Genomic DNA, 13,201 nt, shown 5'->3' on the forward strand with positions numbered 1-13,201 from the left:
GGCGTTAGAGCCCGTTCACAATGCAAAAGCAGCTTGATGCTGCGCTGCAGAAAGAAATACAGAAAACAGGTCTCCAAACACACGTCAACAAAAGTCGAAGTACGCCTACAGTTTCTACCGATTTCTCCAAGCCAAGATCCATGCTCTCAACACAATCAATACTGCGCTTTTTTGGCTTTTAATTTACTAATACACTTCACTGCATAATCACTTTTGCATTCTTATTAGGTAACACTTTATTTACACTGCTATAAAAAGGATTTTCTGCCTCAGTATATATCGTTTTCCAAATATCCAAACTTTCATGAATCAAGACCTTGATACTTTACTTGAGAAGCAAGATGGCATATTAATGACAAGATATTAAAGGTATATACTCCACCCCAAAATGAAAATTTTTTCATTAATCACTTATCCCCATGTCGTTCCAAACCCGTAAAATCTTTGTTCGTCTTTGGAACACAATTTTAGATATTTTGGATGAACACCGTGAGGCTTGTGACTGTCCTATAGACTTCCAAGTAAATAGCAGTGTCAAGGTCCAGGAAAGGTATGAAAGTCATCGTCAGAATACTCCATCTGCCATCAGACGTGCAATCTGGGTTATATGAAGCGACGGGAACATTTTTTGTAAGCGAAAGAAAACAAAAATAACGACTTTATTCAACAATTCAACAATTTGTCAACAGTCTCCTCTGTGTCTCTCCAAATCACTGTATGTTTTGATGCTCTTCTGTATCATCCGCACCACAAGGATGCATTGTTTCTATGTGTATTAAGCTTTGATTTGAAAGAAAACATCAAGTCTTTGTGGCGTGGATGATACAGAAGAGCATACGCAGCATACGGTGATATGGAGAGACACAGCCAAAATGTTACTAATAGGCATGCTAATAATCAGCTAGTTAATAGTGAGAATTAGACCCTATACTAATGTGTTACCAAATATCCATATTTAAAACTTTATAAAAAGTAATTTTGCTACTCGTGTAAATGTATCTTGATTTAAGAATGTTTAAATGTTTGTACTGGAAAATAAGATAAAAATCCTGAGGAGGAAGATCATTTTTTGCAGTTGAATGGATGAGTATAATCTCATCTAAACAATAATCATTTTGTACATGTTTACTTTCACATTTGTGCATTTAGAAGATGCTTTTGTTTCGACTTGCATTTCATTCAAGGCATGCATTTCATCAGTTCATAGGTTCCCTTGGAATAAAACCCATGCTACTGGTGCCATGCTGTACTCTCTTGGCTTGCTTCGATGGCCACCTCTCCTGCTCTCTCTTCCTCCTACGTCCCCTTTTATATCTCTTCCTACTTTTCCCTCCTGTTTCCTCTCCTCCTCCCCTATCCACTTCACTTCTTCTTCCTCTTCTGCTCTTTCTCCAGGGTCCTCATTATTTCTTTGCTCTGAGTCACAGGTGGCCCCTTCCAAACACTGACAAGTCAAGATAGTTGTGCGAACAGTTTATTAAATTGCATTTCCTGTGTTGTGTGCTACTTACCTGAAGATCATATGACAGTATGGCTTTACTTCAGTCGTCTGTTGATGTTTTGAGCCTTACATTTTAGCATTATTTATACTGTTATAGTATTTATTTATATTTTGAATTAGCTTTTTATATTTTCAGTTTTTATTTAAATTTTAGATTGTTTTAGTAATTTTTTAGGTTCTTTTGTCAATTTTATTACAATGTAAAAGTGATTTTACAAAGTTGTAAATACAACAAAGATTAGAGTGCATTTTACAAGAAAATACTTGAGCTTTTTCTTGAAAATTTCATGTTTAATCCAACATGTTCCTTGCCATTTCTTTTGGGTTATTTTCAAAAAATTGTTTTAAAGTACTGTACATCTTTACTTTTTTTTTCTGTGTAGTTTTTTAGTTTCACTTTCATTTATTTGTATTTATTTAAATTTTAGTGATTTTATTACTTTTCATTTCTAATTTTCATTTAATGTAATTTTTTGTCTAATTTTTATATTTTATTTTATTTCAGCTGTATTTTAATAAATGAAAATGTTTACATTTTTAGTTAAAAAAACTGGAACAGAGAAATGTGTGCAGTAAAAAAAATCAGCAATTTGTATAAAATCAAGAAAAATTGATCTGTTTAGGAAGAAAACTTTATTAAGTGTTTTAAAGCATCGATCTTCATTTGAAGAAATATGTCTTATCAGTTGAAAAAAATTACAAATTAAAAAAATTAAGCAATAACCAAAGACGTCCATCTAGTGCATGATAAGATTAACTAATTAAAAAATAGCGCAGAAACTCACTTTACTGCTCACTATCTAATGAAAGCCAGTCCTCTAATCCTATAATCCAGGTGCGTTGTTTCAGTTAATATCTCCTCAAAGCTCTTTATGATGAAGAGAATAGTCTTATAATCTCCACTCCCCCGCAGTCAACGAGAGTTTAAAGCAAAAAGGTTTGTTTAGTCTGGAGAGCCAGAAGGTGTCCTGAGAGAGATCTCTAATTAGTGTAATTGAACAGTGAAGTATACAGGCTTTAGAAGAAGTTTTCCTCTCAGACATCCTTTAGTGGACAGATGCTCCTCTTCAAACGGTCAGAGTGTTTTCAGACTCATTCAGAATAGTTCAGCAAATTTCTAATGTCTCTAGTCGTCCTTAGACCAGATATTGAGTTTTTTCCTGACCTTGAATAACTAAATAGATGCAAAATACTCCAAATTAGATGAGAAAAATATACAGTGTGCACAGGTTCAGATCAACCATACGGGCATTTGGGCACATGCCAATCTTGCCCCAAGTGGGAATATTCACTTGTGACATTTGAAAATTTGCTGAAAATGTGCTCACCATCAGGCAATCCAAGATGTAGATGAGTTTGTTTCTTCATTAGTATTAGTATCATCTTGGACAAAATACAGAACACATAAGCTAATAAAGAAAGGCTAGAGCTCCTGACTGCTCTTTTTCTCTCAGGTTCTGCTGTTCCACGATCAGACGTATGGGATCCATTATGAATACACGGTTGCCCTGAACCAGTCGCAGGAGAACATCAGTGATCCGGTGAAGGAACCAGAACACATGTATCTGTGGACTCACAGCAGCTGGGAGGACTGCAGCGTGCACTGCGGAGGAGGTTTGTGCCGCTAGTTACCCACAATCCCCATCTGCCATTATTCTCATGAGTACATCCTTAAAAGTAAAGGCATCTACTGTTCCCTGAAGAACATTTCCAGTCTGCAAAACATTCTTTAAAGAGTGCCGCAGTCGGGTTCTGGAAGTAAAAGCAAAATGAATGGCTAAAACATACTTCAGGAACCAGCACTGCTGAAAAAGTGAACGGGCATTATGCACTCTGTAGTGGAAAGAAGCTTTAGATAATTAAAATGTTCTTCACACTAAGAAGAAATGTTTCTTATTTAGAACTGGTGACCTAAAGCTCCTTTGTGGAACCAAAAATGGTTCTTCCATTGCATCATTGCAAAAACTCCCTTTCTGAACCTTTATTTTTAAGAGTGCATTAGAAGCTGATTAGGGAAGTTTCCTAAAGGTTTCATTAAACTCCCTTTCAGTCTTGAAGCTGTTAATGTCCGTCTGCTGTCCAGCTGTGTTTCTGTGAGGCCGTGTGACTGTTATGGTCAGCGCAGCTGTGTGATTATATCTAGCAGGTTAAAGCCCCCCAAATAATAATTACTGCTATGAAAAAGGAATCTCAGATAAATGATATCAGCACTAATTGACTCACAAAGGAATAAAGCGTGCAGAAAGAGATGCTGTCAGTGAAAGTCGTTACATGTGGTGGAAGCGTTATTCACTTGAGACTGAACAAGTCTTTTGCTTGCATAAAATTACCCAAAAGGTGACTCTGAGGCCTGTCTCATTTTCTAAGCCCGTCTGAGCATGACAGTTGGTTATATTTATGAATCTCATAGCAGGCGGACATGTATCTGCAACACACCGGCATGCAGTCTTCCCTCAAATTGCTCCCGTTTTACCGCTGATCTGCTTGTTTCTTCGATGTGGTTATTGCTTCCTAAGGGCATTGTCTGCGAGAAGTGTTGCATCAGCTTGTGCACACAATAACATGAATTAAATCTATTTCTAAAGCAATTGTTAAGTGCTGTTGCTTCTGTGTGATGAATTGAGTTTTTAAGGGCAGTTCATTCTACTTCATGTTTTTGACATGAGTTGCAAATCATGTTCTGGCCTGAAAAAGTCTGTTTTTGGAAACTTCTAGACACATCTATGAAACAGAGGTTGTTTTGTGGTTGGCATCGATCCCTCGAGCCAGTTATGAACTGATGAATGTAATGATGTGTTTAATGATGCCAGCAAATGCGTGTCATACATTAATAAAGCTGGGGTGAATGAATTAGGATCTCTTATAATCACCTCAAGCACTAGCTCATGGATACATACATTAAAAGAACATTATTTGATAAATTATTTGCATAAATTTTGGTGCGTTCTGTGTCTGTATAAGTAGATGACAAATGGACAGTAGGCGCAAACTTCACCTAACTAATTAAACATCAAGATTAAAAGTTACAATTTTAGAAAAAGTGTTTTTATATTATAAATGGTTACACTTTTACTTTTAATCACCTCCTTTTTTGCCCTCTGTAGATCATTTTCAAGATCAACATCTATGTGTGTGTGAGAAATGAATAAAATATAAAAATGTGAATTAACATGCATGCTCAATAATTGTAATGTAATTGTAATTGTAATGTAATCCATAATATGCTATTTAGAACTATTTAAAATACTATACATTGAAACTGCTGGTAATCAGCTCTTTTGAAACACTATTTCCAGCAGAATAAGTGTAGATTTGTAATTTAGTAAGTATAGATTTAATTTAATTTATGTTATGCTCTCTCTTTCTGTTGAGTCAGTAAAATCATTTTTAATTTAATTATTATTATTATTATTAATTTTAGCAAGGATGCATTTAGTTGATCAAACATAACAGCAAATACATTACACAAGATTTTTAATTCAAATACATATTTTTTAAAAAATGGTTTCCAATAAGCAGCACAACTGTTTTCAACATTGATAATCAGAACGAACAGTTGTGCTTCTTCATATTGTTATGGAAACCAAAATACTTTTTTCAGCATTCTTTTATAACATTATAAATGTCTTTACTGTCACTTTTGAACAATTTTATGCATCCTTGCTAAGTAAAAGTATTAATTTGTTAAAAAAAAATTAAAAGTGTTGACCCTAAGATGTACCACAGTGATTCATTTATTTTTGCATTGATCTCATTGCATTAATCTGTCTATAAATTATTCTGTACATGAAATGTGATGCGTCCTTACACCAAAAAAAGATTTCCTATCTTTAGGAACAAGCTTTGCATCTGGGACACACACATGATGGCTAAAATGCTGACTATGTAGGCAGCGCACTATGTTTTGGAGCAAAGCTTCTGTCTCTGTGTCTCTTAGGCTGCCCTTCACCGCTCACCGCTCACAGGAATTAATCTCTGTCTCCGACTGCTCATGGTTTTTCTTGGCAAACGTAGAACAACACAAAATTAATGACATGGCTAATCCTACAGTCTGGTGTCCCGCCAACTTCTGAAGCAACAACAACATTAAGAATTCACAGCAAATTAAAGGTCCCGGGCAAATTCAGCGCCGGTTACATGGGTCAGTGCTTCCCCCCTCTGCTAATTTGGTCATGACCACAAAAGGACCCCCGACTCCATAGATGACCGCTAGAAATAACCTCGTATTGTTATTTCTAATTAGAAATGTTTTGTTCTGCAATTACCTGAAATGGGACATGGCTGGTTGGGAGGTGAAAGTGGAGCAGACAACATCAGATCAGACGCAAATGCTCACACGTGCCAGAGAAAACACGGTTAAACACCCCCTGTACAGAGTCACCGCAGCGCTTGCCAAAGCCCTCCACTCAGTCCAAACATTAACATCCTCAGTGGATTGTTAGTAAACTTGTGCGGACATCTCAAACTGCCCAAAAGCTAATTGTTATTATGTAACCATAGCTGCGTCCCAAATGACGCACTCTACACTATGCACTATGTACTCAACCATGTAGTGTATGAATTATATAAGGTTATTTTGTCATGATTGGAGTCTGATAGCCCCTCCCCCTTCGTTATGTAATTAAAGCTGCGACAGTTGAATGCATGAAATGTCCAACATTCCACACTTCGTTTTTTTCGGTTATTTAAGTGCACCATCCGGGTGCTTAAAGTGCACTTTTTCTTTTTGGAATTTTCAGTGTGAATGCACTACTCGCACTATTTATACTTTTTTTTTTTTTTAGGAGATGTTGTTCCTTTTGACATTTAAATTCACAGTTTAAAATATGAGTTAGTTTACAGCTAGAATTATTATTAAAATATCATTTTTATTAATTTATTAATATTATTTTTATGTATTTTTTAATTTAGTATTTATTATGGTTTTTAAATGCAATTATTTGTTAAACATTATTTATTTAATGTTTTAAATAATTTATTCTAATTGAATTATTTATTAGTTAGCTAGTTATAAATACTATATAAATAGATAATATTTATAGATAATATTCATATATATATATATAATGTTTTAAATAATTTATTCTAATTGAATTATTTATTAGTTACATATATATATATATTTTGTCCTTGCTGTAAAGGCCTGTTTACACCAAGAATAATAACTATAACTATCATTAGATGCCGCCTTAGTGAATATATCAGTATATGAGCTAGTTAGAGTTATTATTATTAAAAATATATATAATTTTAATGTTTTTATTGTTGTCACATTTGGTTCAAGGATGATGACGGTAGACACAGTAATTCAAAATAAATGTAGTTTAATCCAATAGAGAAGAAACACAAACAATACCAGACGAAGGAACTAAACCGAGGGGCTTAAATAACATAATATACACAGGAGCTGATGAGATTATTAACTGTACTGGTGGACAGAATGAGTAATTACACTAACTACAAACTAGATCAAGTGACAGACAAGGAAGACAGAACCAAAACACAACAAAAACATGATCAAAACAGAACAGAAGTGTTACAATTATATTACTGCGTTTATAAAAGCAATAAGTTGTTACAGTGAAAGTTTACTGTTTAATGACACATTGCTTCTCCTATATGGTTTATTTTATTTACATAATACGCCTAAAAATTAGCATTCAGATTGATTGATTTCTGTAAGTATATGCAAGATGACACACACTGTAACCCTTGAGTGACACTTTATGAAAGTATAGTATGTCTATATATAAATGTTTTGCTGTGGTTTGTTTCAGGAGAGAGAAGGACTGTGGTGTCGTGCATGAGAATCGTTAACAAGACCATGACTCAAGTCAACGCCAGCTACTGTCAGCCGGAGAACAGACCCGCGCCTCAAATCCGCCACTGCAACACCCACCCCTGCCAATACAGGTACCAGAAGCGCCAGAGCTTCTCAGAACGGATTGGTTTACCTGAAATCTGTGTGTGTTGTGTATCAGCTGACAGAAAACTCAATAGGGAGTCAAACAAGATGGGTTTGGGATCCTCTCTTTGTAGAATGTTCCCAACAAATCCAGGACAAAAGACTTCCAAATAGAATACACAACCTGTTCCGTTGCTGTCATCTTTGTACAGATGAAAGCCATGACAAATATTGATGCATGTTCTTCCTCAGGGAGATGCTCCTTGACAATCACTATAGCGATAACTATATACTATAGCTTTTCAAATGACATATGTTTGTCTGGCAAATATTTATTGCATATGCTTATTTATTACCAATAATTTCCAATATTACCAATATTTCGTTTTATCATGCTAGCTTGGAGTGGTTTCACAATTTAGGAGCAATATGTAGAACTTGATTTATGCTGTGTGATAAAATCAGATCGCTCTCGTTCCAAAAGCTGTTTCTTCATCTGTAGCTTTTTAAGATGCGGTATGTCTCACATTACATGCTTTAGAAGAGATAAGATATTGACATGAAGTTGTTGATTTGGAGCAGAAAGGCTGGTTCACTTGAGTGAACAGGAAATAGATATCACGCTTACAGAATTATAACTTCTTTCCCACATTTTTTTCTTGCTCTAACAGTAAAGGCTTGTTCATACCGATAACAGTAATTAGAATTATAACTATATTAAGGTCCAAATGGATCTTAATTTAGTATTTAAATCATTTAAAACTACCAAAATAAGATTGTCAGCAATTTATTTATTTTTTCAATTTTTGAAGTAAATTTGAGGGATGTTTGCTTGTTCAAAACTCACTACTGTGCATCCAGTTTGCTGGATTGTTATTATTAACTAATACTAAAAATATTAAAAAATAGTTCTTATCAAACAAAATGTAAATATTAGATGAGTTATTTAAATAAAATAAAAGTACTGTATAAAAATAAAAAGTCATAAATAAAATAAAAGTACTAAAACAGAAAAAGAAAAAAACAAATTAAAGCTAAAAAGGAAAAAAATATATATATAAAATTACAGAATCACATAATAAAATTACTTACATTTCAGTAAAACAGAAAATTTCAAAACGAAAGCTAATTCAAAACATCAATAAATGCTATATAATAACACTTAACACTGGATTTATATGGTGTTTTATGGAGTGTTGTTAGGATGTTTTCAGTCAATTAAGTCCAATTCCAAGTGGATATTCTGATCTCTGGATAAGGCCCAAGTACCTCCATCAATGTACTTCTTTTTATTACCAGATGTAAGTCTGATCACTTAGAAAAGTAATTGCACACCTCTATTTATGTCTATAACTGCAAAATCGATTTAGGCGCTTGTAAGACTGAGATCTGAGTGTGGGACAGAACAGCTTTCTGTAGATTTCTTTATGTTGTTTCTTCTCTGTCATCTTTCATCGTGTTGTTTAAGCAGTTAATAAAGACGGCTCTATTTTTTACTTATAAATCACAAGTTCATTTCAAGACAAAGATAATCATCTGCTATATATTTAATCATACTGTAAACTGACGATTAAAGCATCCAGATTTCATGATGTTTCCTGACAAAATGATTTGTTAAATTGTAGCATTATGCAAACGCTGTCACAAATTGTTTCATTGGAGATCCGTTCATTTTCAGACTTCAGATCTCTTTCACTAATGCACTGAATATTGACAGAACTGTTGTATGAGTGTCTTCTCTGGGCCTCTGCTCCTCTCAGGTGGGTCGCTGGCGATTGGGCGGAGTGTTCAGTAACCTGCGGTAGAGGCTTGCAGCAGAGGGAAGTTGGCTGTGTGTACCAGCTGCAGAATGGCACGTACATTCCCACCAGAGACCTGTACTGTCTGAGCTCCAAACCAGCCAGCGTACAGCACTGCGAGGGACGCCACTGCCTCACCATCTGGGAGGCCTCCGAATGGTCCAAGGTTTGAGCTCAAGGCAGCAGGAATTACTTAAAGATGCCACATCATGGACAGCAGATTTTGCTCTCGCTCTTGTAAAAGAGTTTGGTTTACTGTTTAAACATATTTCAAGCATTCTTGCTTTAAAAACAGCATGACATAGCACAAGAGAATTGAACAGTTTATAGACACTCAATACATTCAGAATACTTATCCAGAATTCATTTGATTGACCTGCTAACTTTTTTGACCAACTTTAATCTGGTTAACTTCTTGAAAACGCACAGAAGGTGTGTGCTCACGTTATGTGTGTGTGTGTGTGTGTGTGTGTGTGTGTGTGTGTGTGTGTGTTCACTACTCACTGCTGTGTGTGTGTGTGCACTTGGATGGGTTAAATGCAGAGCACAAATTCTGAGTATGGGATGCCAGTTATAGGCCTATATAAACTTTTACAAGTGTCACCATGATAACATAAGCCATGAATACCAAAACCCTAAAAACTTGGAAAATTATAATTTTAACAGCTTTAAAGATCAAGTAATAACAGAAGAATTAATGTAAGCATTTTATAAAATTATAAACTAGACACTTTTTTGCTTTTAAATCTGGCTCCATTCGCTATCATTGTAAGCCTCACCATAAGCTTGATTTTTGCCTTTTTTTTTCTTTAGAAAAGGAAGGAAGACTTTAAATGTTCTTTTCTGGTAATCAATATTATGCAACAAATGCTGTTGCTGGCTCAGTTTTTTTTTTTTTTTTTTTTTATAGATAAGGATGGGCAAGTTGAAATAATTTTGTGATAGTCAGTATTATAAATACAAATGCAGCCCTGATGCTATTAGATGCTGAAAATACAGTGAGACTTGGTGAATTGGTCTAGTGCATCTTTATAGACAAATGATAAAAAAATAACACAGAGACAGAAATGAAAGAGCATGTTCTGTGTGTATGACCCCTAACATTCACAAAATAATGCTCCATTACATTTATTGAAAAATGCAAAAATGGAATTTGTCATTTAACTGTTCACACAGAAAACATGAAACGCAGAGCAGTGAAAAAAAGAAAGAAATAGAAACAGTTTTTTAGCTTGAAATGTTTCGAATGCCAGTCTTAAAATTCATGTAACTCAAACAGCAGAGCGTGGCATTAGCACTGCCAAGGTCATGACTTTGATTCCCAGGGAAAACAAGAAATTTGTGTCTTGAATGCATCATAAGTCACTTTGGATAAGAGCATCTGCCAGATGCATAAAAATGCAAATTTGTGACATAAATGCTATCGGAATTCAGAATTCATCACTGTTAAGGACCGTTCACACAGAAAACACAAGATGCAGGGCAGTGGAAAGGAAAAAGTAAGTAAATCTCAAAATGAAATTTAAATTTAAGAGCTGAACGCGAGCACAGTGGTCAAAGACATCCATTTAGCATCAGGTTTGAGTAGAAAAATTATGGAAAAGCAGCACAACAGAATGCAGAAACACTTTCTGTGTAAATGGCCTCTTATGTAATGACATTTATGTTTACATCGGTTACAGAAGTTTTAAAGGTACAGCAGCAGAGGGTGAAAAATATGTCAAAATGTGAAAATAAATCACAGTACAAGAAGCCTTGACTAACAGAAGAAGATGACGTGCCATAAAAAGTTTATACTATAAAGACATAGTTCCTTTTATGAGACACATCCTAAACTACTGGACCATGTGAGGGTCTGTGAGAGAGGATGTGTGTGCTTGTGCCTGTGGGGTTTGTCCTGGCCTATGGAGGGCACTGTGGTTGTTTTTGAGTCTCCAGGTCTTATTTCAGATCTTGATGTTGATGTTGTAAGCACTTCATTAGAGTAGGTTTAGTCAGCGGAGAGAAGTGAGACTCAACAGGAAGCCTGTTTTAATGACCTGCACTCTTGCTTATGTCTTTATTTATCTCCATCCTACTCTGCACCCAATTGCTCACTTATTTTCCTGGTGTTATCCTCTGAATTCTCCCTGTATTTGTCTGTCCTAGTGTTCCTCTGAATGTGGCCGTGGCAGCAGGAAGAGGACCGTGACCTGCACCAATCCTCAGGGTCTCTGTGATCCCGTGTCTCGTCCTGCAGAGGTGGAGACGTGTGAGGATCACTCCAAATGTTACGAGTGGAAGACCGGCGAATGGTCCAAGGTAGGGTGACCAAATAGTCAGATGCTGATATATAGAAGTGAGTTTGGGGTCAGTAAGATTGTTTAAAAGAAATTCATACTTTTATTCAGCAAAGGGACATTAAAATTCCTTAAAAAAAGAAAAATGTATTGCGGTTTCCACAAGCATATGAAGCAGCACAACTGTTTTCAATATTGATAATAATATAAATGTTTCTTGAGCAGCAAATCAGCATATTAGAATGATTTCTGAAGATCATGTGACACTGAAGACTGGAGTAATGATGCTGAAAATTCAGCTTTGGTCACAGGAAAAAATTACATTTTAAAAATATATCACATTAGCAAACACCTATTTGTAACATTTCACAATATTACTGTTTTTAATGTATTTTCAAAGAAATTTAGTCTTGGTGAGAATAAGAAACTTCTTTCAACCAAGACAACATAAAGCCAACCTAAAAACCTAAATATAATATAATAATATATATATATATATATATATATATATATATATACATATATTTATATATATATATATATATATATATATTATATATATATATATATCTATATATATATATATATATATATATATATATATATATATATACATATATACAAAAAATTATACACACAACACTTTTGTTTTTGCCCCCATTTTTCATGAGCTGAACTCAAAGATCTAGACTTTTTCTATGTACACAAAAGGCCTGTTTCTCTCAAATATTGTTCACAAATCTGTCTAAATCTGTGTTAGTGAGCACTTCTCCTTTGCCGAGATAATCCATCCACCTCACAGGTGTGGCATATCAAGTTGCTGATTTGTACAGCATGATTATTGCACACACAGGTGTACCTTAGTGTTGCGTTTATAATTTTGTTCAGTGTATATATATTTATATATATATATTTATAAACGTGTGTGTGTGTGTGATTTAGGGAGTTTTGCAACACAAATAATACACATTTTAACATAAACAGCATATCCTCAAACTGGCCCCATTGAATTCCATTTAAAAGTGTCTCAACCTAAAAGTTTGCTTAAAAAAAGATTAGGCTGGCGAGAGAGCTCTCTGCACGCGTCCACAGATCTTCAGCTGAATCAGAGTTTGTCGTGCTGTCGCATGTGATGCATGTGGGCTGTCACCAGTTACCTTGCTGCCGCCCCGGTGGAGCTGACCGCTGCGGCCCAGGGTCACCTCACTCCTGTAGATCTCCATTCCTGAGAGATGTTCATGTTCCTCTGTTTCTCCTGAGGTTTGTGTTGCTCAGTAATGAGCTCTCGCTACCTCAGTGTGGACACGCCATTATCATAGTGCTGCTTCTCATGGTTTAGTGTCTCAGCTGCACAGACTAGAAGTTCTTGTTTTGGGAATATGGGTTTTTCTTTAGTTGATGTTCATATCTCGAGGACAGGGTCATGTATAGCCAATATTACATGGCTTACACTACAAAATGTAGTCCTGACTTGTATACTAAGGTTAATAGTTGGTCTCTATGGGTGAACAAGTGTGCTGTTTTGACCAAGCAGAATCAGGACCAAATCTATGCATTTTATCAGAAAAAATATTGTACTCATATATGCAGTATTATAGCTTCAATCAGCAATTATTAGGGTCAAGCGCTGAAATGGCAGCATGCGCTTTGCTTTTGTTTGACTTATATAGGTTTTGACCAATTGGAGGCATAATGACGCACACATATTCAGTAAAGA

The 13,201-nt window shown here is 35.2% G+C and overlaps 1 protein-coding gene across 1 annotated transcript in view; it reads left to right on the forward strand.

The window, feature by feature from the left end:
• Window positions 1-13,201, forward strand: part of LOC109064724 (A disintegrin and metalloproteinase with thrombospondin motifs 17-like) — an 86,042-nt gene that overhangs the window by 63,579 nt on the left and 9,262 nt on the right. Inside the window, exons 17-20 of the mRNA XM_042761333.1 lie at window positions 2,956-3,115; window positions 7,279-7,414; window positions 9,167-9,371; window positions 11,354-11,506. Coding sequence (XP_042617267.1) covers window positions 2,956-3,115; window positions 7,279-7,414; window positions 9,167-9,371; window positions 11,354-11,506 — 654 coding nt within the window. The remainder of the gene's footprint in view (window positions 1-2,955; window positions 3,116-7,278; window positions 7,415-9,166; window positions 9,372-11,353; window positions 11,507-13,201) is intronic.

The sequence above is a fragment of the Cyprinus carpio genome, chromosome A7, assembly GCF_018340385.1.
Source record: "Cyprinus carpio isolate SPL01 chromosome A7, ASM1834038v1, whole genome shotgun sequence".
Taxonomy (NCBI): domain Eukaryota; kingdom Metazoa; phylum Chordata; class Actinopteri; order Cypriniformes; family Cyprinidae; genus Cyprinus; species Cyprinus carpio.